Genomic DNA, 27,258 nt, shown 5'->3' on the forward strand with positions numbered 1-27,258 from the left:
CCCCATAAGCTGATGGCCATTTCATAATGCAAAGTGTGTTAGGTACAACACCCAAAGTCCCTAGTCTTCAACAATTCCAATGCTGTTTTAATATCCAAAGTCCAAGTTTCATCTGAAACAATCTTTTATTTGTGAGGTCCCTTAATACCAAAAAAGGAAGTTACATGGTACCAATACATAAAAGCAAAGCGTAAACATTCCTATTCCTGAAAAGAAAAATGAGGGCTGAAACCCAGCAGAGAAAACAGTAAATCTTGCTGCTCCATGTCCAGCATCTGAGACTTGTAAAATAGTCATCTGGAATCCAAAGTACTTGAGACCTTCCATCTCTGCTGCCTGTGGCTTTCTTTAAAGCTGGCCCCACTCTTTGCCTGTAGGTTTCTTTGGTGGATGCCCCCATGGTCCTGGTGTCACTTATATACTGGAGTCTCCATGGCAACTTAGAGTTCACCTTCACAGGTTCATGCAGTGGCCAATCAGAGCCTCCGTGTAGAAACTCCAGTCCTGATCTAGAATGCCTAGCCACAACTGCCATCTGAAACTCTGGAGCAAGTCTACCTGACCCCTTCAGTATTCCACCTTTCATGCTTAGGAAACTATTATTACATACACAAAACTTCCAAGAGCTGTTGCTCATTAGACATGTAAGGTGCCCTCTTGGATCACAGCTATGCCACCTAGAGTGTGTTGACCCTACAGAAACACTTCCCCGGGGAGCCCAGGGGAGTCCAGGGGCCCGGGGGAGTTGTCTTCAAAGAGTAGGGAACCCCTGCAGCTGCATTCTCAGTCCTGGCTTTTTACTTTCAAATACGTCTGCATTGTCATGAGCTGAAACCTTTGGTAGGTGCAGCAGGGCACTCACACACATTTCCTATTGCCCTGGGGCAAAGCAGGTTCTTTTAAGAAAGCCTCTTTTTTCATACATGCCTTGCCTACAGATGTTGCTTTGCTGTGGCTTTCTTAATCCATGAGATGCTGCAAGTCTGGATCACTTTTGCACTTGCTCAAAGCAAGTTTTTTCACTGTGAACTTTACAAGTGCTGTTACGAGAAGCTGTGTCAGTCAAAATACACTCCCACTGGGAAATTTTCTTCGCCTGATAGATCGGCACATTTTCTTTAAATTCGCCATTACTTGAGTTCTCAGAACACAGGGAGAATGAAGCCAGATTCTTGGAAAGAATCACACAAATGGTCTCCAGCCCACTTCCTGACAGTTCTTATTCCCCTCTGAGGCCTTATGAGCCAAGCCTCCACAGCCTGTACTTCCCTCTGCCTCCTGATCTTATAAACTTCCACCAGAATGGCCTATTTAGCTCTGTAGCATAGCATTCAAAGGTTATATTAGCCCAAAGTCCCCAAATCTTCTACATTCCTCATGAAAACCATTTCCAATGGCCCATGAACCATATCGCCGAATTTATCAGAGCAACGTCACTTCTCGGAACCAATTTCCTAGATTAGGTACTTTTTGCTGTGGCTCAGTTTGAAGGTACAAGCCCTTACGGCAGAGGAGTCACTGTGGCAGGAGCCTAAGGCAGCTAGTCGGGTAGCATCCAGACAGGAAGCAGAAAACAACAAATGGCCATGCTTAATCTACCTTTCTCCTTTTCATGTAGTCCAGAACCCCAGGCTACAGAATGGTGCTACCCCTTTCCATAAAGTACATAACGTCAGGCCAGGGAATGATGCCACCATATTTACGGTGGGTCTTCCTGCTTCAATTAAGCAAATCAAGATAATCAGACTTCCCCAGAGGCTAACTTAATCTAGATAATCTTTCACAGGCATGCCTAGAGGCCTGTCTCCCAGATGATTCCAGATCTTGTCAAGTTGACAATCGATATTAAACATCACATAGGGTTTCTCGTCTGTATGACTTCTTTGATGTTCTGTGAGCTCTGACTTAGAACAGAATGTTTCCCTACACTCTTTACATTCATAAGGTTTTCCATGTGTATGGGTTCTCCGATGTTGATTGAGGTTTGACTTACAATAGAAAGTTTTGCTACAATCTTTACATTCATAGGGTTTTTCACCTGTATGTGTTCTCTGATGTCGAGTGAGATCTGACTTTTGGAAGAAAGTTTTCCTACATTCTTCACATTCATATGGCTTCTCACCTGAATGAATTTTTTGATGTTTAACAAGGCTTGACTTGCAATAGAAAGCTTTAGTACAGTCTTTACATGCAAAAGGTTTTTCACCTGTATGAGTTCTCTGATGTTGATTGAGGTTTGACTTACAATAAAAAGCTTTGTTACAGTCTTTACATTCATACGGTTTCTCTCCTGTGTGAGTTCTTTGATGTTGATTGAGGTTTGACTTACAGTAGAAATTTTTCCTACACTCTTTACATTCATAGTATCTCTCCACTGTATGAGTCCTCTGATGATTAATGAGTTCTGACCTACAGTAGAAGGATTTCCAACATTCACTACATTCATAGGGCTTCTCTCTAGTATGAGTTCTTCTCTGATGCTCAGTGAGGTTTGACTTAGAATTGAAACTTTTCTTACATACATTGCATTCATAGGGCTTCTCACCAGTATGAATCCTATGATGTTGATTGAGGCTTGACTTGGAGCAGAAAGTTTTTCTACATTCTTTACATTCATAGGGATTATCATCTGTATGAGTTTTCTGGTGATTAGCGAGGTCTGACTTATAGTAGAATGTTTTGGAGCATTCATTACATTCAAAAGGCTTTTCCCCACTATGAGTTGTTTGATGTCGAGTAAGATCTGACTTACAGTAGAAAGTTTTAGTACAATCTGTACATTCATAGGGCTTCTCTCTACTATGAGTTCTACTCTGATGTCGAATAAGGTATGACTTACAGTAGAAAGTTTTACTACATTCTACACATTCGTAGGGTTTCTCTCTACTATGAGTTCTTCTATGATGTCGAGTTACATCTGACTTACAGTAGAAATTTTTCCCACATTCTATACACTCAAAGGGCTTCTCTCTGCTATGTGTTCTTCTCTGATGTCGAATAAGGTTTGCCTTCCGGTGGAAAGACTTCCTGCATTCTTCACACTCGTAACGTCTCTCACCTGCATGAAATGTGTCCTGTACACTGACTTGGGGCTTCCAGGGGAAAATTTCCCAGCATTGCGGAGACTCATAGAGTTTCTCACCTATATGAAATCTTTGATGTTGAGTGAGGGTGGACTGATAATAGAAGGATTTTCTACATTCCTCCCATCCAAAGGGGTTCTCATGTGACTGAGATGTCTGATTCATGGTGTGCTGTGAATTCTGATCAAATGTTTCCATACATTGGTTATAGTCATACGGTTTTGCCCCTTGATGCATTTTCTCTTGAATCTGTAGTTCTGCCTTGAGACAGAAAAATCTGTTACATTCTTATAAAACCATGAGGCTATTCACCAATATCTGTTTCCCAATATTTCTGAGGTCTGATTTCTTAATAAAAAAATTTCTCACAATCATTACATTTGGAGTGCTGATCTTTGTGTATTTCATACTCTTTACTGAGTTTAGTCTTGCTACCAAATATTATCCAATACACATTACTTCTCTTTCCTACCTAAGCCATGTCTTGGGCAGGAAATGTGACATCATCCAAAGATTGCAATATTCACCAAACTTTAATTACAGGTCTCCCACATATGAGATTTCTTATGTATCAATAAAATTATCTTTTAATAGAAGAGTTTCAATGGCTCCAAATAGTATGTATATACTGCAAAGTTTGGTTCTAACAGCAGAGACTAAGATGCTCCATGAGTCTCAGTTATATTAAAATTATCAGGTCCTTTTCCAGTCTCCATCTTATCAGGCTCATTGTGGAGAGTTAGTATAGTATGCTATGGATTAAGTTCCTGAGTAAGTAGAGTATTATTGAATATTTATACTTTAAGTGTGGTTTAGCATATACAAAAAATTGTACCTACTTCAACCATCTGTTCATATGATGTAATGCCGTTGGTGACTTCAACTTGCCACAAGTTTGTCTCTTGATTTCCCAGGCCACTTAAATTACGCACATCTAAAATGACATTAAACAAACAAACAAAGTCTATGAATCACACAAAGAATTTTTAGGCAATTCAAATAGTGTCTTTGTATCTTTAAGGAATAAGTTTTAAAATATTCACTTATGATATATATATATATATATATACATATGTGTGTATATATACATATACATACACACACACACACACACACACACACACACACACATATATATGTCTTCAATGAGTTAATGCAACAATTGCAAGACTAGGTATTACAACCTAGTGCCAGGGAAATCCCCACAAGGATGAGACCAGCTAAGACTCTTAGCAATATTGGAGAGGGTACCTGAACTTACCTTCCCCTATAATCAGATTAGTGACTACCTTAATTGTCATCACAGAGCCTACATTCAGTAACTGATGGAAGCAGATACAGTGATCCACAACCAAGCACTGGGCTGAACTCCTAGACTTCAGTTGAAGAGAGGGAGGAGGGTTTGCAGGAGCAAGTGAGGTCAAGACCATGATGGGGAAAATCATGGAGACAGCTGACCCAAGCTGGTGGGAGCACATGGGCTCTGGCCTATCAGCTGGGGAGCCTGCATGGAACCAAACTAGGCCCTCTGAATGTGGGTGACAGTTATGTGGCTAGATCTGCTTGGGGAGCCCCTGGCAGTAGGTCCAGGACTTATCCGAGTGCATGAAATGGCTTTTTGGCACACATTCCTTAAGGTAGGAAACCTTGCTCAGCCTTGACACAGGGGAGGGGCTTGGTCCTGCTTCAACTTAGTATGCCAGACTTTGTTGATTCCCCAAGGGAGGCCTTACCATCTCTGAGGAGTGGATAGGGGATGGAATGGAGAGGTGGGGTTGGGGGGAGGCAGGAGAGAGAACTGGGATTGGTATGCATAATGAAAAAAAAAAACTTTTTAAATTTCAAAAAGAAGAATCGGAATTCCAGGGCTTAGTCAGTTTTCTTTGAGGCTTTGCTGTGCTTGGCTCAAACAAGTAAGGTAAAGTATCCGTCTACTTCTTGGCTGTAGATTTCCATACATCAGTTTTGACCTGACATTTGTCCTTTCCGTTTCTCTAATATATTATCTGGGCTTGTAGTGCTATTCTACACTGAACCTCTTTTGTATGTGAACTAATGGTTATCTGTATCAGTTCTTTAAGGGTGTAAGCATAGTTGAATAAGCAAGAATAAAGGTTAAGGAAAGGATTTCTATGCACATGTAATTCAATTAATCTACTTTGTCCTGAGACACAACTAATTATTTACTTATGCAAATTTTCTACCTGAAAAAAAAAAAAAAAAAACGAGAAAGCAACTTTCTTCAAATTCTTCATTTAGTCTATCTTAAGTTTTGTTCATCTTTTTCATTTGCTGGATTTACATGGGCTTCTTAAAACAATAATACTTTTTTGCTTCCATCAACTTCTTGTCAGGTATTATTTTTTCTAGAGAGAAAACACTAGCAATATAGTAAAAATATGTTAAAAGAAAGAAAGTAAACAAATTATCAGAGAAACATTTTACCTGTGTTCTCTATTACTAGGCTACTTAGGATCAAGTTAAGTTTAACTTTTTTTTTTAATTCTCAGCTCACTCTTGGTGCTATGTTCTGGCTGAGAGCTGGGATGGTCACTGTTTTGTGAGCAACCCGGCTGCATTCAGTTAAGAAACCTCACTGTTTACACAAAAGGAGCCACTTCTGACATCGACAAGCTCTACTTTATGGATTGAGTAGAATAATTCCCAAAGGCCCCATTTTTTGTGCAAAAGGGGAAGTCTAAGCCAAAGATTTTGGACTATGGAAGATCAGAGGAAACTGGGACATGGGTGGTCTTGATGTTTTCAGGACCAACCAATAGTAAATCACATTATAGAAAGAGGACTGAAAACTAGATCTGCTAGACCTAAGTTCAGGGTTCTTGGTCTGATTATGCTAGTCAAGCATACACAGCTGGGAGGAGGGTCTGGAGGCCAAACAATCTGCTAATAACGGTCTCCCTTTCCTGCTCTTTGAAGTGAACTACAACAAAGGACTGGGGCCCACTTCTCACACAGTGTGTGACTCCCAAGTATTGCCCATCAAAGGTTCCCTGTGGCTTAAGTTACTCAGTGGTTTGGCATCTGGACCAGCAGTTTTCACAACTGCCTCATGCAGCCATCTGTCATAGTGTCAATGTGGCCCCAGTCTCCCTGCTTTGTGACTGCTCATTTTCAAGTCCCAAGCCTAGAAGGCACTCCAAGATAAATGCAATCGACTTCTTCTCCAAGCCTAAGCTGCCAGGCAGTCAGTGTGAGATACACCAGAGCGGTGTATTTAATACATTACAGAAAAGAGGTGTGTACTGTGTTCAAAAATGCTAGTCTATTGGACACAGAGCTCTTCATACTTACCTTACACTTGGCCTTACTTTACAGTTCTGACTTTGGGAGCTCGGGGTATGAACTGTTTCCTGCTTCCTTTCTGCTTTGCCTATCTGCTTTTCTCCTTTATAAAGTTATAAAGAAACGCATGTTTCTTGATCTCCAGCACATTTCCCTCTCTCCACCTTGAATACAATCTCTCCTTTGTTGTTGATATTTTCCCTATTCCCATAATACCATGAAGAAAACTAATCTGCCATCGTATCCTGAAAACTCAGATGTTCCTGTCTCATTCTCTTAGAAGTCCCACAGGAAAATGCACTAGTAACTACATTAAAACTGTTTAATCCCCAGTACTATAATCCTGGTCAAAAAGCCCATGGCAGGGTAGGGCAAACTGCTACCTTGGGAAGAAGCTGCTGGTGTTATTGGGCTGAATGGCCACACTGTCAAACTGCGTTCTAAATATTTCTGTTACCCACAGAGCTGGGCTATTCTCAACTTTGGCCAGAGTTGGCTCTTCTTTTCTCAGTGGATAGCAGCCAGCAGAGAGGAGGATAACTAGTCGCGGGGCTGAGAACAAGAGTCTGAGTGCTCAGGCTCAAACAGGACATCTGCATCAACCCCAGCACCACCAACGCTCAAAGAAAATCTTATAACAGAAGCAGAAAGAACGTAAGAGCCAAAGGATGGAGAAGAGTGCTTGGATGCTGTCTTCTGAACATCCCATCCCCCTCATGAACTCACAGCAGCTGTGTTTACTTGTATGGGACAAGCACAAGGTCCAGGAAGCCAGGGGAAATCCAGTCTTACATGAGACAGATGATCTACAGGACCCACTCTACTGAGAAGCTACTGACAGTGGATTGCTGTTAAGGATAAGGCATCGTTCTGTTTTGAGGATATGGTTCTGATAGCTTTCCCATGCTCCAGTGGATAGCCTCACACCCATGCTTGTTATACACAGTACTAACTGGATTTAGTGGGTTATAAAAACCAAAACATAAAAAGAAAATATGATATGAAGTCAGTGGGGCAAGGACTGTTGTGGGACCATAAGGAGACCTGAAGGAGAAAATGGAGTAGATCATATTTCATTGAATACATATAGGAAGTTCTTGAGAATACAGAGAAATTTAAAAACAAGCTATGTTTGGGCTGCTGACTTTCAAATTTATATTCTATTCATGATCACCATCAAATGTTTAATTTATATTAGATAATTTATCATCTACCAATTTTTGAAAACTGTCATCTCTCCAGCCAGAGAAGTAGGTAGAATAACTAGTAGGTAGATCTCCACCTCTCCCTCAAATCCCAAATCCAAATCCCCAGGCTCATCCCCAGCTCTGCAGCAGACTACCAGCTGCTGCCATCTTGCACCCCTGCTCCCATCTCCAGAGAATCATACTTCTCTTCCTAATCTTCCTCCCCCAACTCCAGCAGGCGCTTCCTGGAAACCCATAGGTCATGGACCAGGAAAGCAAGCAGGCTAAATGCAGATCTTTACTTCTCCCTCCATTTCTCCAAGTCCAATGCCCCAGCTTCATCCCCAGCTCTGTAGCAAACCTGCTGTGGCCTCTTCTCAGTCTCTACCCCAATTCCCAGAGAACCAAGGAGATACTAGTGGGATACCCTGTTTCCCCCCCTTCCTGTAGACCCCTCAGCCCCTCCCACACCCATCTCCATTCCTAAGTGTCAGTTGTCAATGCTGAGAAATACATTTTACCTAAAACCCAGAGTGGCCACAACCATCAGAATCCCAGCAGAATTTCCTATCAGGCAACACACTCCCCTGTGACCCAGAAAAGGCAACAGAAACCAAGGAACAATACACCCACCCAACAAAGACAGGGCTAGTTACCAGCATCTAGAATCTTCCCAATACCAGAAGCCTAGATGACAGGGCAAACATAACAATCAATATCAAACACGACTATATTTTTCCATTATAGCCCAGCAACCCTACTCAGGCAGGCCCTGAGTATTCCAAAATAGCTGAAGAACAAGAAGACCTTAAAATAGGCTTTGTGAGTATAACAGAGGTCTTTAAAAAGTATCTTTACACACCATTTAAAAAAATTATAAAAAAAAAATTAAAAATCTATAGAAAAAAAACCCAAAAAAGTAGAAGGAGATAAATAAAACAATTCAAAACTTGAAAGTGGAAATAGAATCAATAAAAAAAAAAAATCAAAACTGGGGGAAATCTGGAAATTAAAATTTTGGTTCTTGAACAGGAACCTTAGAGTCAAGCCTCACCAACAGAATACAACAGATAGAAGAGAAAATCTCAGGCATTGAACACACAACAGAAGAATGGATACCATGGTCAAAGAAAATGTTAAATCTAAACAAGCTTTTGGCACAAAAATCCAGGAAATTTGGGACACTATAAAAAAACCAAACCTAAGAATAATAGGAATAGAGGAAGGAGAAGAAAAACAAGTCAAAGGCACAGAAAATATTTTCAACAAAATCATACAAGATATTTCCCTAACTTAAGGAAAGAGATGCTGATCAAAATACAAGAAGCATATAGAACATCAAAGAAACTGGACCAGAAAAGAAGTCCCCATGGCACATAATAATCAAAACAATAAATGTACAGAACAAAGAAAGAATATTAAAAGCTGCAAGGAAAAAAATGGAGTAACATATAAAGGAAGAACTATTAGAAACACACCTGATTTCCCCATGGATATTCTAAAAGCCATAAGGGCTTAGACAGATGTGCTGAAAACTCTAACAGACCACAGATGCCAACCCAGACTACTATACCCAGCAAACTTTTCAATCACCATACATGGAGAAAATTAGACATTCCATGATAAAACCAAAGTTAAGCAGTATCTACAAACCCAGTAATATAGAAGGTTCTAATAGGAAAATTCCAACCTGAAGAAATAAACTACACACAAGAAAACACAGGGAATAGTCTCAGACCAGCGGAGTCAAAAGAAGGGACATGGACACACACACCAACAACAACAACAACAACTACAACAATGTAACAGAAATCTACAATCACTGCTCATTGATAACATCAGAGGCCTCAATTCTCCAACAAAAATGCGAAAACTAACATATTATATTTGAAAACAGGATCAATCTGTCTGCTGCATCTAAGAAACACACCTTAACATCAAGGATAGACATCACCTCAGGGTAAAAGCATTAGAAAAAGACATTCCAAGCAAATGGATCTAAGAAGCAATTTGGTGTAGCCATTTTAATGTCTGACAAAATAAACTTCACACCAAAACTAAAAAGAAATAGGAAAGGATATTACATATGCATCAAAGGAAAAATCCACTAGAAAGACAATGTTGGAATTCTTAATAACTACATACCAAATACAAGGGCACCAAAGTTCATAAAAGAAACACTACTATAGCTTGAATCACATACTGAAAGACACATTGATATTGGAGGCAGATCATCCATACAAAAACTAAATGGAGCAATGCTGGAGCTAACTGACATGATAAACCAAATGTACCTAACAGATATTTACAGAACATTTCACTCAAACACAAAAGAATACACCTTATTCTTAGGCCTAGTGGAACTTTCGATAAAATTGACCAAATACTTGGACACAAAGCAAGTCTCAACAGAAAACAGAAACTTGAAATAGCATCCTGCATCCTATCTGACCACCATGGATTCTAGCTAGATATCATCAACAGCAACAGAAACAACAGAAAGTTTTCAAACTCATGAAAACTGAACAACTCATTACTAATAAAAAATGAGTCAAGATAGAAATCAAAGATTTTCTAGAACTGAATGAAAATGAAAACACAATTTACCAAAATTTTTGGAACACAATGAAGGTGATTCTAAAAGGCAAGTTCATAGCACTAAATGCCTACATAAAAAAAAAATAAAAATTGAAAAGATCTTATACTAGTAATTTATCAGCACACCTGAAAGCTCTAGAACAAAGAGAGGGGAAAAAAGTCACCCAAAGGAGTAGATGGCAAGAAATAATAAAACTAAAGGCTGAAATCAATAAAATAGAAACAAAAAGAAAGAAAACAATACAAAGAATCAATGAAACAGTTACTTCTTTGATAAAAATCATAGAGACATAACAAAAGACACTGAGGAAATTCAGAGAATCATAAGGACATACCTTAAAAATATTACTCTGCCACATTTTTTAAAAATCAAAGAGAAGGGCGTTGGTGGCCCACGCCTTTAATCCCAGCACTCGGGAGGCAGAGCCAGGCGGATCTCTGTGAGTTCGAGGCCAGCCTGGGCTACCAAGTGAGCTCCAGGAAAGGCGCAAAGCTACACAGAGAAACCCTGTCTCAAAAAACCAAAAAAAAAAAAAAAAAAAAAAAAAGAGAAATCCATAATTTTCTTGATATATACCACTTCCCAAAGTTAAATGAAGATCAGATAAGCAATTTAAAGAGACCTATAACCCCCAGTGAAATCTAAACAGTTAAGTTTGCCAACCAAAAAGAAGCCCAGGGCCAGAGAGTTTTAGCACAGAATTCTACCAGCATTTCAAAGACTTAATGTCAATAGTCCTCAAATTGTTCCACAAAATGCAAACAAAAGGAACATTGTCCCTCTCCTGCACTTTTATAAGAAAAAACAAAGCCACAGATACCCTGCAACCCAAACCACATAAAGTCCCCCAAAAGAAAGATAATTACAAAGCAATTTCCCTTATGAACATAGATGGGAAATTCCCAATAAAATATTTGCAAATGAATCTAAAAACACATCAAAGTTTATCCACACTGATCAAGGAGGCTTCGTCCCAGAGATGCAGGGATGGTTCAACAATCAATAAATGGAATCCACCATATAAATAAACTGAAAGGATAAAAAGCATATGATTATCTCATTAGAGGCAGAAAAGGCCTTTGACAAATCCAAAACCCATTCACGATTAAGATCGGGATAGATCAGGATATAAAGGACATACTTTAATATAATAAAGGCAGTTTACAGCAACTTTTATCCAACATTAACTTAAACGAAAAGAAACTCAGAAAAGGAAGAAACAAAGTGCTAGAGAGGCCCACAGAAATCCACAAAGATACCCCCACAATAGACTGCTGGCAATGGTCAAGAGACAGCCGGAACTGACCTACTTTGGATGGGATGGCCAAACACCCTAATAGTCGTGCCAGAAACTCCATCCAAGGACTGAAGAATCTGGATGCAGACATCCACGGCTAGGCCCCGGGTGGAGCTCTGGGAGTCTAATTAGCGAGAAAGAGGAGGGTTTATATGAGTGAGAATTGTTGAAACCAAGGTTGGATAAAGCACAGGGACAAATAGCCAAATGAATGGAAACACATGAACTATGTGAACCAAAGGCTGAGGGGCCCCCAACTGGATCAGGCCCTCTGAATAGGTGAGACAGTTGACTGGCTTGATCTGTTTGGGAGGCATCTAGGCAGTGGGACCGGGTCCTGTGCTCATTGCATGAGTTGGCTGTTTGAAACCTGGGGCTTATGCAGGGACGCTTGGCTCAGTCTGGGAGGAGGGGACTGGACCTGCCTGGACTGAGTCTACCAGGTCGATCTCAGTCCCCGGGGGAGGCTTTTCCCTGGAGGAGGTGGGAATGGGGGGTGGGATGGGGAGAAGGGGAGGGGGCAGGAGGGGGGAGAACAAGGGAATCTGTGGCTGATATGTAGAACTGAATGGTATTGTAAAATAAAATAAAAGGGAAAAAAAGAAAAGAAAAGAAACTCAAAGCAATTCTACTAACATCAGGAACAAGATAAGGTTGCCTACACTCTATATACCTATTCAATATAGTACTTGAAGTCTTAGTTAGAACAATAAGACAACTGAAGGAGATCAGGGAAAAAGAAGTGTGAATGGAAAAGTCTAAGTATCTTTACTTGCAGATGATATGATAGTATACACAAGTGACCTTAAATATTACCCCAGGAGAGTCCAACAGCAGACGAACTCTTTCTGCAAAGTAGTTGGATACAAAATTAACTCACAAAACTCAGCAGCCCCCTATATATAAATGACAAACTGAGAAAGAAATCAGGGAAACAACACCTTTCACCACAGCCTCAAATAATATAAACCATCTTGCAATAACTCAAATCAAACAAGTGAAAACTTATATAACAAAAACCTCAAGACATTGAACAAAGAAACCGAAGAAGATATCAGAAGACTGGAAGATCTCCCATGCTCATGAGTAGGTAGGATTAGTGTAGTAAAAATGGCCATCCTACTAAAAGAAATCTGCAGATTCAATGCAATCCCCCTCAAAAGGCCAAAATTCCTCACAGATCTTAAAAGGACAATTTTCAGCTTCATATGGAAACACAAAAAACCCACAATTGCTAAAACAATCCTGAATAATAAAAGAACTGCAGGAGGTATCACCATTGCCAATTTCAAGTTGCACTACAGAGATATAGTTATAAAAACTGCATTTTATTGGTTCATAAACAGAAATGTTGATCAATGGAATCAAACTGAAAACCTAGAAATAAATCTACATACCTATTGACACTTGATTTTTGATTAAAAGGCCAGAAATACACACTGGAAGAAAGAAAATGTTAAATTTCAAACCAGAAACAGACTGCTGAGGCATCATTTGAAAACCTAGAGAGAAATCCATAGACCTATGGATACCTGATTTTTGATACATAGGCCAGAAATACATATTGGAAGAAAGTGTTAAGTTTCAAGCCAGAAACAGACTGCAGAGGTCTCAATTTTCAACATATTTAACATGTCAAACATGTCAAACCATGGCCTCCAGGTTCTCCTTGCATCTCTCAGTCCTATCTGTTTCTGGGTATGGCTGGCAAATTCCACTGTCTACCCTGAACTCTCCAGCCCACAGGCTGGGCTGCCCTTGCCCCAGAGGCTTTTCTCTATATAAACCAGACATTTTGGTTGCCCACCCCTTTGTACCTTTGGCCTCCTGGCTGCTGCACCCTGCTCCCCCTTCTCTCTCTCCTTTCTTTCCCCTCCCCTTCACTTCATCTGGCCCAGCTCAGCCTGGTCATGTTCACTCTGGCCTCTCCCAGATGTCCCTGCCTCTGGCTACACTCTCCTTTTTATCTCAAATAAAACTCTTTTCCACCATACCTAGGAGCAGTCACGTCCTTTCCTCTCTTTTTTATTTCTTTTTGTTCAGAAAGCATCTTCAGCGAATGGTGCTGGTCAAACTGGATGAATGCATGTAGAAGAATCCAAACACATCCATATTATCACACTGTGGATCAAAGCCTTCAACATAAAACCAGATACATGCAACCTGATAGAAGAGAAAGTGGTAAATAGCCTTGAACTTGTCGGCATGGGAAAAGACTTTCTGAACATAACACCTTTAGCCCAGGCACTAAGATCAACAATTAATGGGACCTCGTGAAACTGAAAAGCTTCATTATCATTTGGACAAAGTGGCAGCCTACAGAATGGGAAAAGATTTTCAGCAACTACATATCTTATAGAGAGCTAATAGTCAAAATATATAAAGAACTCAAAAAACAAGATATCACGAAAACAAATAACCGAATTAAAAATGGAGGTACATATCTAAACAAAGAACTCTCGATAGAGGAGACTAAAATGGCTGGGAAACAAATTCATTATCCTTAGTCCTTAGGGAAATGCAAATCAAAATGACTTTGAGATTTCATCTCATCCCTGTCAGAATGGCTAAGATCAATAATACAAGTGACAGCTCATGCTGGCAAGGATGTAGAGCAAGGGGAATTCTCCTCCATTGCTGGTAGGAGTGCAAACTTGTACAGCCACGATGGAAATCAGTGTGATGGCTGACAGGAAGATGGGAACAGGTCTACCATAAGAATCAGCTATACCACTCTTGGACATATACTCAAAAGATCCTTCATCCTACCACACAGACACCTGTTCAACCATGTTCACTGCTGTTCTATTCATAATAACTAAAAATTGTAAACAATCAAGATGTCCCCCAACAGAAGAATGAATAAAGAAAATGTACATTTACACAATAGAGTATTAATCAGCTGTTAAAAAAGGAAACCATGAAATTTGCAGGCAAATGGATGGAACTAGAAAAAAAGTTATCCTGAGTGAGGTAACCCAGACCCAGAAAGATACATGGTTTATGTTTGCTTCTATGTGGATATTAGCTGTTATGTCAATGACCATCAAGCTGCAATCTGTGGAACCAGATGTTAGGAATAGAGAAAGGGACGAGGGAACACAGATTTCATTAGGAAAGATAAACAGAATTGATAGTTATAAATGGATGGAAGGGGCTGGAATTAAATATCAAGTGGTATTGGGGAGGTATGAAGGGGACAAGGGATGGAATACAGGAAGAATCATGTAAAATTCATGGCCATACAGTAGAAGCTTCTAAAATATATGCATATATGGAGGTGATCTAACTGAAATTGCCAGAGAAATAATCTGAATAATAAGAAATTATTTCTCTGAAATAATCAGAGAAATGGTGTGACAAAATTGAAGCTTCAAGTACCAGGATTGGGTCATATCTAATTGGGTTGCTGGCCTGTGGGAGCCCACAACTAACTCAGTTTCCCAGTTTGAATCTGAAGTCTACTCTGAGTCAATAGAGTTCAAGCTTGTTTGCTCAAAGGCTATGAGAAAGTCCTGATTAGCCCACAGAGCCTCCTTGAAGGGCTGTGAGAAAGTCCTGATTAGCCCACAAGAAGGAACACACTATCTAGCTAGATGCAGGCTGCTGATGCCAGCCAGAGGTACACTGAGATAGAAAATGAAGCTGCCTGCTCCTTGATGCAGGGCAGGATAGACAGTGGTTGAATGCCTGTGCTGTGCATTGTTCTATCTCTGTCCTTCAAAACTGTATATAAGCTGGCTGTGAAATAAACTTGGGGCTGTCCAGCAATGACCTAACCCTAACCCCAACCCCAACCCCGACCCCAACCCTAACACTGACTCTTTTCTGTCTTCTTCATTGTCTCTTCAATCCGCACAACTCTACCCAATGACCCAGCTGACTGTAGGCAGGCCTGACACTGGCCAAAGGGGTCCCATGGAAAATCCCCAAACAACTCAGGTTGTTGTCAAGATTATAGGATGCTCTCCCTAAACTGAGAGCAAGGCCCCATTGCTGAAAACAATACCTATATAACTAATAACCTTTACCCATATGTTTTAGCATATTTTGCACAGAAAGATATTCCATACACTATACTACCAAAAGAGAAAAGTAAACTCCAAGCGAGTCACAAATTCTTTGATTTAAAATAGTATCTTTGCCTGGAAGATATGCTAGGGCAATGGTGGCAAAAAGCTCTTGGAAGTAACCAACCAACAGAGGATTTGACTTAAGTCTGACTCCACGAGATGGAACCCATACCAGGGATTGCCTGAGTGACCAAGAACCAAGGACTAGACAGTCCTGAGACCTACAGGAAGACCAAATATTACTCTTCTTTTTAAAAACAGAAAAAAGAAAAAAAAGGCAATCAAATGATTCCTACTGACTACTGACATTCTGCTATACTCAACCATCTCCAGAGAAGCTTCTTCCTGCAGCAGATGGGAGCAAATAAAGGGATCCACTGCAAGAATTACACATTATGCAGAGAATGAGAAATCTTGAACAGCTCTAAATGGGATTACTCCATATGCAGAAAATAAGAGACCTTAAGCACCTCTAAATGGGATGTCTCCATCAAACCCTCTCCTCAAAATTCAGGGAAACCCAAGGAGAGGCAGGTGGAAAGAGTGTTAAGAGCCAGAGGGGAGAGAGGACACCAGAAGAACCAGGCCCTCTAAACCAACATGATCAGAGCTCATCTGTACTCAGAGACTAAGGAGGCATGCACAGGTTGTGCATGGATCAGCACCAGGTCTGTATATATATTATGGATTCCACTTTAATGTTTTTATGGGATTGAGTGTGTGAACAAGTGATTCTCTGATTCTTATGCCTTTTCTTGGTGACTTTTCCTTCTGGTTCTTTGTCTTGTCCAACTCCAATGTGTTAGCTTTTGTTTTATCTTATTTTAATTATCCCTTAGAAGTCTGTTTGTTTTCTAATGAGACACAAAAAGGGAGTAGATATGGATGGGAAGGGAGGTGGCCAGAAACTGGGAGGAGTAGAGGGAGTGGAAACTGTAATCAGGATATATTATGTGAGGAAAAAAAAATCTATTTTCAATAAAAGAAAAAAAAAGAAAACTGTCATCTCAAAGTTCAAATAAAAGCAATGAATAATTCCTTAAAATTTAGGTCACTTTAGTATCTTCTCTAAGACTAGAAAGAAAACAAATGAAAAAAAGCATGTTTTGTTCCTTTCTACCAGGTTAAACGTTCTTTGTAGTTATCTGACCACAGTACATATATCTGGCCTTCAGTTTTTTCTCACTGAACGTAAGTCCTTTAAAGAAAATGTTTTCTATTGTTATTGGTTCTCCCATAACAGAGAAAATTGTCTACAAAGTAATCAAAGAAAAAATAGTAAAACAGTCTCAACAAAACCTAAACAACCAACAAACAAAAACCACTCTGATTTAAAAAAAGAAAGAGAAACAAATAAGCAGTTAGGTAAAGTAGCTAACCAACAAAAATGTCTTAAAAGACCTATATATGTACTAGAAAAAAATCTAAGAAAACACACCTCAACATAGAAAAAAAAAAGGGGGGGGGGCGTGATGGATAAAACCCTACCTATGAAAATAAAGATACTCTGGCTTCTTTTCTATTTGTATCCCCTTGATTTATTTCAGTTGTCATATTGTTCTAGCTAAGACTTCTACATTGAACAGCTATAGAGAGACAGGACAGCCTTTCTTGTTCCTGGTTTAGGGGAAATGTTTTGAGTTTCTCTCCATTTAGACTGATGCTGGCTATAGGCTTGCTGTAATTTTCTTTATTATCTCTAGTCTCTCCAGGACTTTCATCATGAAGGGATATTTTGCATTTTGTCAAAGGCCCTTTTTATACCTAATGAGATGATCATGTGTCCTTTCGTCTGTTTATGTGGATTACATTTATTGATTTACAAATGTTGACCCAGCCCTGCATCTCTGGGGTCAAACAGACTTGACTGCTGGATAATCATTTTGATGTGTTCTTGAGTGTGGTTTGCAAAGTATGTTATTGAGAATTTTTGCATCTATCTTCACAAGGGTCATATTAGTTTATGATTTTCCTTTTTTTTATTTTTTTATTTTTATTTTTGGTTTTTCAAGACAGGGTTTCTCTGTGTAGCTTTGGAGCCTGTCCTGGAATTCACTGTGTAAAGTAGGCTGGCCTCGAGCTCACAGAGATCCGCCTGCCTCTGCCTCCCAAGTGCTGGGATTGAAGGCGTGCACCACCACCGCCTGGCTCAATTTTTCTTTTTTGTTGGGTCCTTTGGTATCAATTTAATAGTGGTTTTGTGAGAGAAATTTGGAAATGTTCAGTGAGTTTCTATTTTGCTGAATAACTTGGAGTGTTGATGTCAGTTCTTCTTTGAATCAATCCTTTGGACAGCCATGAGGAACTTTTTGGACACTGCATAAAGTGTCTGTGAGAACCATGAGCTCCTTGGGCTAGGTTTGGTGAAAGTGGATGCAAAGAGATCAATCAACACAACCAGCATCTGCTGAGCTGTCCTCCTGCGGCCCTCCCTAGGACAGCATCTTCCAACTGACCTGGGAGGCTCCAGAGTGAGGGTTGGGAGGCACTCCATGGCTCAAATCCATGCTGCAACTTGATGTTCAACCCTGGTCTGGTCACACAGTACCCTGTAAAGAGGAAATGAGGTAGTTTATCCAGATGTGCCAAGTCAGGACCAATGATGAGAGACAGCAGATCCATGTCAGGAACTCTGCTTAAAATGTGTGGGTCTGAAACTCACATTCTTTACTGAGCGGAATATTACCCTCAAATCACATTAAGATGCATGATAGCCTAAAATAATGACTGTTCTTAAACATAAGTAAACAGAACAGAAAAATAAAAGATAACACAATGAAATTGAAAAACTACACATATTTATGACAACTGAATAAAATGAGGTCATAAAAACAACAATAACAGAAACAAAGAAACAAACACCAAGAAAACTTGTAGGAGAAGTAACTCAACTAATGAAGTAACTAAAATGCAAAAAGACTTCATAGAAAATGGACCAGGCTGAGAAAAAAAGAAGAAAAAGCTGTGCACAAAGAGAGGCTATTTTCAAATAACCTAGGCACATTAAAAACCTGGGGTGGATGGGGGAGGACACATGCCCGATATACATCTATACATCCAAGCAAATACTTATTCAAATAAAATAAATACAATCATATGTTTATTAAAAGTAGGGAAAAAAGAAATAAAAAGTGCTTTGATTCATAAGCACTACCTCTAAAAAAAACCAAAAATATGAACTCAGAGACTGTGACAGCATGCACACAATTGGTCCAAAATCAAAACTGACAAAATCCCACTGTGGAGGGGGTAGGTGGTCATAAAGTCCCACCCCTAGCTGAGTGGTGACTGGCAATGAATGCCTTCTGGGGAAGTGATAGTCTGTCTTTGGAGATGAGACCATCGAAAGACTGCCTATGGACCAGGACATGGTACCACACACAGGCGTCCACTGGCAGTACTAAGCGGACTCAGGAACTCACAGTAGCTGGGAATTACTTACACAGGACCTGCACAAGATCAAGGGAACTAAAGTTCCATCATTAAGAGAGAGAAACTCATAAATCCCCACTCCTAGCTGAGGAGAATTGACGGTTGAAGTCTGCTGGGGGAGGAAAGCCAGTGTTCTTCAGTGAAGCAGCCCCTGACTGGGTGTCCATTTTCCAGTAGATGGCCCTACACCCATTCACATAAGTATGGCTCTGACTGGATTTGGTAGGCTATGAAAAGAGGACATTAAGTTGAGAGGAAGATATGGAAGGAGGTCTGGGAGGAGCTGAATGTTAATATGATTAAAATACATTGTATACAGGTATGAAATTCTCAAAAAATAGATTAGAAACACACACACAATATCCAAGTTCTTGGCTGTCACTTCATACACTAGTGTTACAATGATTTTTAAACTAGACACGATGCAACAAACCATACAAGCAATATTTCTAATGAACGTAGAAAGGTATAAGGGCACATAAATGATTACAGTTATCATGTGTGAATCATCCCAGCAATGAAGTACTCACTTATACAGAAACTGTGAAGCTTCTAGAATATGCAAGGACATTTGGGACAACGCAAACAGTATTTTTAAATACATCAAAAACACAGTCAACACAAACAAAAGAACAACAAATGGGATTTCATTAAATTGAAATCTGACTATAAAGAAAAGCAGGCAATCAACAGGATGAAGGTTAAACCTCAGGAATGAGAAAATACTGGCAAACTATTTATCAAACAAGAGATTCAGAATATGTAAAAACCCAAAACACCCAAGCAGCAGAAAAGCAAGTGACCTGATGATGAAATCTGTGTAAATGGCCTAAATGAGACACTTCAACGTGTAAAACAAAGAGCTCATAGATCAACGAACAAATGTATACTACCCCAGTCCTGAGGAAGATGCGTATCAAACCCACAAGGAAGAGCATCCCTGCACCGCAGTCACAAAGGTTCTGATGTAAGACACAAAATAACAAATGCTCAAAAGCCTCATAACCTAATATGAAATATGATGCTGCTCAAAAAGCCACGTGCAGAGCTGGCACGTCACATCATGATCTCACTGCTGGCCAAATGGAGGTAAAGAAAATGAAATCAGGCTTATGCGAGAAAGTTGCACACCTGTTTACTGCAGCTGCTGCTTAAAAGTCAAGATATATCATCAATGTAGATGTCGATCAACAGAGGCAAAGACAAAGGAAAGATGGCACATATCAACACTTGAATATTCATCCAATAAAACAATGACTTGGGCAGGAGTGAAGGGCATTATGTTAAGAGTACCAAAAAAAAAAAAAAAAGACAAAATAATTGGGGTTGGGGATTTAGCTCAGTGGTAGAGCGCTTGCCTAGCAAGCTCAAGGCCCTGGGTTCGGTCCTCAGCTCTGGGAAAAAAAAAAAAAAGAGTAGCATGTGCATCACCATCTCAAAAACAAAACAGCTTCAGTCACGGCAATGAAAGAAAGAAAAATAAATCACAGATATCTAAGTCCATGGTAATGGTAATGTGGCTTTTACATTCTCTCAAAAGGCTGATATGAGCCCCTCAAATGAGATTTTTAAAAATATTTGTATTAATTTTTTGAGAATTTTATAATATATATATATGCATTTTGACCATATTCATTGCAGTTCCTCCCCTTAAGTCCTCTACATCCACCCACTCACTGCTAACTTCATCTCCATCCCTCCCCTCCTCCTTAAGAACCCACTGGCTGTAATGTGTGCTGCCTATTTACCCACGGGTGTTTGTGGGACCATCTACTACAGCATGGTCAACCTATCAGGAGCCACACCCCTAATGAAAACTGACACTTACCTCCTCAACATCCATCAACTGTCAATAGTTTCTTATCAGATTCGTCCCAAAAACCTATGTTAGAATGCTGACTGACTTACCTTGTGAAGATTTTGTGTAGGCAATCATAGCCATTGTGAGTTTACCAGTGTAAGAGTCAACTGAGGTTTCACTGAGGACTCACTCTGCCCAACTTCATGTGACATAAAGAGGTAAGAACTAACTAGGGCTGAGATTTGTAGGTGATACAACTGTCTCAAAGCTATTTTTGTATTCTAAGTAATATATTTACCAAATGGGATGAATGGGATCTTTCTGTGGGCTAGTGAGGCACTGCACATTTGGTATAAATGTTTGGGAAGGATTAGGAGGTCTGGCCTTGTTGGAAGAAGTGTGTCACCGGAGGCTGACTTTGAGGTTTCAAACACCTGGTGCCAATCCCAGTGTGCCTCTCTGTCACCTACTTGGTGTTTGAGACGGGAGTTCTTAGCTGTTCCTGGTGTCATGCCTTTGCTCACCCATCATGTACTCTAACCTCTAAAATCCTAAATTCAAACGCTTTCTTTTAGAAGTTGCTTTTGGTCACGGTGTTTTATCATAGAAATAGAAACTCTAACTAAGACAAGGCAAAGAGATTATTTCTTTTCAACTCCCTAAAAAAAAAAAATCTATCAGGAAAAACAACAACATAAAATGGTGCATGTTGTCATTACATCTGCTAGGTAAACTTGACCTCAAATAAGAGTCTAAATCTCTACAAAATATTCTTGAGCAACAAAACAGGGAGATGGGTTAAAGTGGAGAAACCTCTTCAGACTGTTTGATCCATAAGGCCAACCACATTCAAGACTGAATCTGGGTAAAATTTGGCAAAATTAGCTCACCATGACAGGTATTTGATGACCTTTTCTCTTACCGGTACACACTGACTAACCTGGAAGGTTCCAGACTGAGGTATCTGCTACCCTCCATAGCCCAAATTCATGTTCCAACGTGAGGATCAACTCAGGCTTGACCATGCAGCAGCCTGTAAATGAGAAATAATGTTCAGTGTCTGCCAATATGTAGTCAGGTTCCCTGAGGAGACACCCTTCGATGAGAGGAATTGTGCTCCAGTGGGTAAATCAAAAACTTTTGTCAGAAAGTGTTTACACTCACCCCCTTCGCAAACTAGACTACTACCCTTACGTGGCTTTGAACTATATGACACATAACCCCAAACAACATGAATATGTAAGTAAACAGAAAAGAATAAGAAAGCAAACACAACAAAACTGGAAAACCGATGGAGGACACTTCAGAATAAATTGAAAAAAGAGCAAGAAGTTAAATTAAGTTTCAATTAAAAAAGAAACAGCTAGAAATAAAATCAGGAGGCAGACACGGGGGCTGGGAAGAGGGCGCGGTAGAGGGGGGTCAGCTCTATGGCTCCCAGGGCAGAGAAATTAGCTGAGCAGGAGCATTCATCACTCCAGGGGGCGTCCTTATCAGGCAGGCAATGTGACCAGCTGCCTCAGGCTCCTGATGTCATGACCTCCTTGCCATAATGGACTATACCCTGGAACTGTAAGTCCAAATAATTACTCCCTTCCTTAAGCTGTTTGGCCAGGGTATTTTATGACAGCAACAACAAAAGTAACAATATACGCGGGCTTGAAGAACAAACTCAGGTCTGCACTCTTGCATGAAAGGAAGTTTCTGGACAACCCATTTCCCCAGCCATTCTTTAACTCCACTAAACTTATTTCTTTGCAAAGCTGGAAGTTATAGGGCATTTCTTTGGTCCCTGATTTCCCCTGTATCCAGAGTAAACAGATCTTCTGCATCTGCCTAGGAAAGTGTAATACATAAGTGAGCTATGTCAGAAAAAGAAAAATGCTGTGTGTTCTAGTTACACATGAAGGCTAAAGGTAATGTCAAAGAAATGATGGGGAAATAAAAAGTGTGGAAAAGGCATGGGAGTCTGGAGGAGAGGGTGTATAATATTTACTGAGGTAGATGTGGGAAGGACTGAGTAACTTATGGTCTACAATATGAAAGTAAATATATGGTGGGCAAAAAACAAATTGAGTATTTCAAAATATCTGAGAGATTTTATCTCTCCCATTACAAACAAGTGGTATATGCCTGAGCGGTGACTTCCCATCATCTGATCATTACATTTTGTGTAAGTGTATTGGAAAGCCACACTGTCCTCCAGAAGTGTGTGCCATTATCGTGCATCAGTTACCCCTGCACAGAAAACAACTGCTAGGAGGACTCCAGGGAGTTACACTCACCCAAGGACACCAGGCTGCTGTAGTTCTCCAGCATCACATCCCTGTAGAGCAGCTTCTGAGCAATGTCCAGGTCCTGCCACTCCTGCCAGGTGAAGTACACAGCTATGTCCTCAAAGGACACCAACTCCTGGAATGACAGCACTTCTTTTCAGACCGAACCCTCAGACCTGGGAACAAGGACTGGGTTTGTCCTTCTCTGTGTAGGAGTGACTTGACAGTGTCTTAAATAAGCTGCAGCTTGATGTGTATTCCTTATCACGGTAGAGAGCAAAGTCAAAACAAACATCATCCTTGTGAGTTAATGTGGAATCACAAAAATACGAGTCAAAAGTTTTCCAAAGAATTATAATAGAAACAATCTACAGTGTATCAATAATGCATTATGGAAGGAAAACAGACTCCCTCTTGTGTTGTTGGCCAAAAGATAGCACAAATTTTAAGTCTTCATTTCTTTCCCTGTGTTGTCCTTCTGTCCCCAACAAAGGGTTTCACTGTGTATTTACTGACCAGCACAGAAAACATGGTATGGGAAAGGAAAGAGGGTTTCTTTATAGAAAAGTTTAAGAGTTTTACAAGGAAGACATTGCTTTACTGTTCCCGGCTGACCAGAATAGCAAACATAATCACAAACAGATGTTATCAAACCATAGCCACATGTTACTTCCAATATTTTGGGTGAATATTTGTTGTATAAGGTTACTTTTAACCTCTTGGGTGTCTTCAGCAAATAACTGCCACAAGAAACACATATTACTCTGGGTCAGGGGCATGGAAGAGTTCATAATTTAAGATTAAAACTATGCTCTCGGTTTAGATGGTAAAAGCCGACTGAATAGGAAATCCAAGGCATAGGAAGATTGTTTTCTTAAAGGCACATTAAACTCAAACAGCCTCAGCGACAATACAGCACGATAGCAGGTTAAGTACATGTCTTAAATTTTCTCAAAGTATATTATTAATACTACCAAGTCGAATGTATCACGAATCTTAAAATGTCTTATTAATAAAAATCCCAGAGCCAGATATTGGGGTGAAAGCTGAAAGATCAGAGTGTAGCTAGAGTTTTCCTGCCTAGCCCACAATCAGGACAAATCTCTCTCACCCGCCAGTCCCACAGCCGCTCAGACCCAACCAAGTAAACACACAGAGACTTGTATTGTTTACAAACTATATGGCTGTGGTAGGCTGCGTGCTAACTGCCCTTCTATCTTAAATTAACCCATTTCTATTAATCTATAAGTTGCCATGTGGCTCATGGCTTCCCGGTATCTTAACATCTGCTTCTCATAGAAGCGGCTAACAGTGTCTCTCCCCTCAGCCTTCCACTTCCCACAATTCTCCTCTCTCCTTGTCCCTCCTATACTTCCTGCCTGGCTACTGGCCAATCAGTGTTTTATTTATTAACCAATCAGAGCAACACATTTACATACAGACCATCCCACAGCATCAGAGAAACAGAACAAGCTAGCCACCTTACCTCTACAAAATCCCCAGCCTCAAGAGAGCGAGTTCCTGTTTCCTCGTGCCTTGTGTACCTTTCTGTGTCCTGCCATATTTCTTCCTGGGATTAAAGGGGTGTGATGTAAGTGACATCAATTTACAGGGAACCTTAACTGAAAAATTCACAAGTTGACACAGACTACCACTATGAAGCCCTAAGGGCATCTTACTCTCTCTAAAAGCATGGACTTCAATTACAAGCAAAGACATGTGATCTCAAGTGCTGGGATTAAAGGCGTGTGCCACCATGCCTGGTTCTGTTCCCAGTGTAGCCTTGGACTTACAGAGATCCAGACAGATCCCTGCCTCCTGAGTGACAGATAGGATTAAAGGTTTGTACCACCACTGTCTACATCTAATCTAGTGGCTGGTCTGTCCTCTGATTCCCAGATAAGTTTATTAGGGTACATAATATATCACCACAGTCCAACAAATGTCCAGTCTCTTTGCAGTCAAGAGATACTTCAGAAAAATGAGTCAGTACACAAACAATACACAGGGACCTGAGTGTACATAAACTCAACCATATAAAGGTAACATGAACTGTAAAGAATAACCAGATCTGTGAAAAGGCAGTGTGGCTGGTGGTGCAGGTCTAGATGGAGCAACGGCATGGGTCCAATTCCCAGAAACCACAGTAGCACTCTATGCCTTATAAAGCCACTGAATATAAGTGTCAGGAAATAATGGGCAACAGCAATACCCAATGACTTGAAGTTACTTCAAAATCAAATACATAATGCACCCAGGTGTTTCTGGCCTCACTCACGCGTGCTACATCTGGCCCCTTCACTGCCACCTTCCTTCAGGTCACATATGCCATCACATCATGCCATTCCAACAGAAACACCTTGGTTCTGATTTGAGACCAGTGTTAGAGACTGTAGTACTTTCACTATAGTTTTCTGCTCTTACAGAAGCCTGGTGGCTTAACTGTGAAAGCAAAGACTTTTACTGTTTTTCTGTCACCACTCCTCAGCACGTAAGTGGAGAGGCCAACTTGTAGGAATCAGTTCTTCCCGTCCACCATGTGAGTCCCAGGGCTGGAACTCACACTGTCAGGCTTGATAGCATGTGCCTTTACCCACAGAGCCATCTCCCCAGCCAGAAAATTCTTAAGAGTGGAAACTCAAGTCTCTTCTTCCCCCTGGAGAAAAGCTCCAAATGTGTTTTAAAGACTTTATAAGGCTTCTTGCCTGGTTAGAACTTATGATTCTGGCGAGTTGAAAAACTGCAAGTGCAGAGTCTGAATTCTTCGTCATAGTTAGTTCCCTAAACGGCCATTGAGTATTCATCTTCTCTATGTGACCTAACATCAACTATCGACTTAAAACTTGGGAACGTCCCCATAGAGCAGACCACTAGCTCCCACCAAGCCAAAAGCCAAGACTGTCATCAGGTAATACCTCAGATCTGTAGCAGTTTCCAATGTTCGGCTGTAACCTACCTAACCTGATGTGCCCGCTAGTGTCTTTGGTAAATCCCCTGATTTATGACTTTCTTTTGTTCTGCACTATAAAAGCTCATGTAACCACATCCACGTTGGAACATGTCATTTAGGGCAACTTAAATACATGCTTCTGAACATGGTGACTCATATTTGTCCCAGAATAAACTCTCTCCTATCCAGTTGAGGTGAGAGATGTGTTTTCTACAGACTAGAGAAATGAGTAAGAAGCCATTTACCTAAGTTTTTAAATTTTACTTAACTCTTAAAATTTGCTTAAGTACCTTACTTTGATGTAGGTGACATCAATGTACAGGGAACCTTAACTGAGAAATTCACAAGATGACTCAGACAACCACTGTGAAGCCCTAAGGGCATCTTACTCTCTCTAAAAGCACGGACTTCAATCTATCCTCGCTTAATAAATTAATTTTGTGTCTTCTGGGCTCAAAGCTTGAGCTGAGTGGGAAGTCCCCGAACTGGGTTCTCCTTTGCTCACTAGCCGCCACGCTGGGCTGCGACCCCCTGACCGATGAGGGACTACAGACTCCACGACCCAGCTCCTCTCTTGAAGTAACCTAACCCCCAAGGCAGAGAAGAGTTCTCTACATCGCCCTCCAGGTCCTCATGAGCAATCTGCAGACTACAGCGCGCACGCGCGCGCGCACACACACACACACACACACACACACACACACACACACACACACACGGCCCTCGCGAGCAATCTGCAGACTATAGCGCACGCACACACGCACACTCACCCACAAGCAATCTGCAGACTACAGCACACACACACACGCACACGCACACACACACACACGCGCGCGCGCGCACACACACACACACACACACACACACACACACACACACACGCACACACGCAGGAGGGGCGGGCCGAGGGGGGTGGGGACCGCGGCGGAGGATGCAGACGACTTCAATGCCGCGGGACGCCCGCACTCACCATGGCAGGCTGTGACATCCCACGTCCTCCGCGGGCCTCCCCGCAGCGGCTGTCACGGGAGACAGAGGCCGCAGCACTGTCCCCAGACCTCGGGATCGCTTACAGGACGAGGCTACAGATCCAAGATGGCCGGGGACAGACAAAGGCCACAGCGAAGGCCTGCCCGCCGCGATCAGTCTCCATATTTGATTGGTCCGTTCTCAGCCTCTTCTATCCGATTGGACAGGACTTCGGGCTTGGCGATGAGCGACAGTAGACGGCACCAATTAGTGAGTGAGTCAAGCAAG

The 27,258-nt window shown here is 40.9% G+C and overlaps 1 protein-coding gene across 1 annotated transcript; it reads right to left on the bottom strand.

The window, feature by feature from the left end:
• LOC114685709 (zinc finger protein 883-like) lies at positions 1-27,258 on the bottom strand. Its single transcript, XM_028860349.2, has 6 exons — positions 26,972-27,258; positions 23,061-23,187; positions 21,716-21,808; positions 17,999-18,091; positions 3,923-4,017; positions 1-3,344 (listed from the first exon to the last, which is right to left on the bottom strand). Exons 1-6 carry the CDS (start codon positions 26,987-26,989, stop codon positions 1,764-1,766), a joined length of 2,007 nt encoding a protein of 668 aa, XP_028716182.1. The 5' UTR covers positions 26,990-27,258; the 3' UTR covers positions 1-1,763.

Source organism: Peromyscus leucopus, chromosome 22 (genome assembly GCF_004664715.2).
Source record: "Peromyscus leucopus breed LL Stock chromosome 22, UCI_PerLeu_2.1, whole genome shotgun sequence".
NCBI lineage: Eukaryota > Metazoa > Chordata > Mammalia > Rodentia > Cricetidae > Peromyscus > Peromyscus leucopus.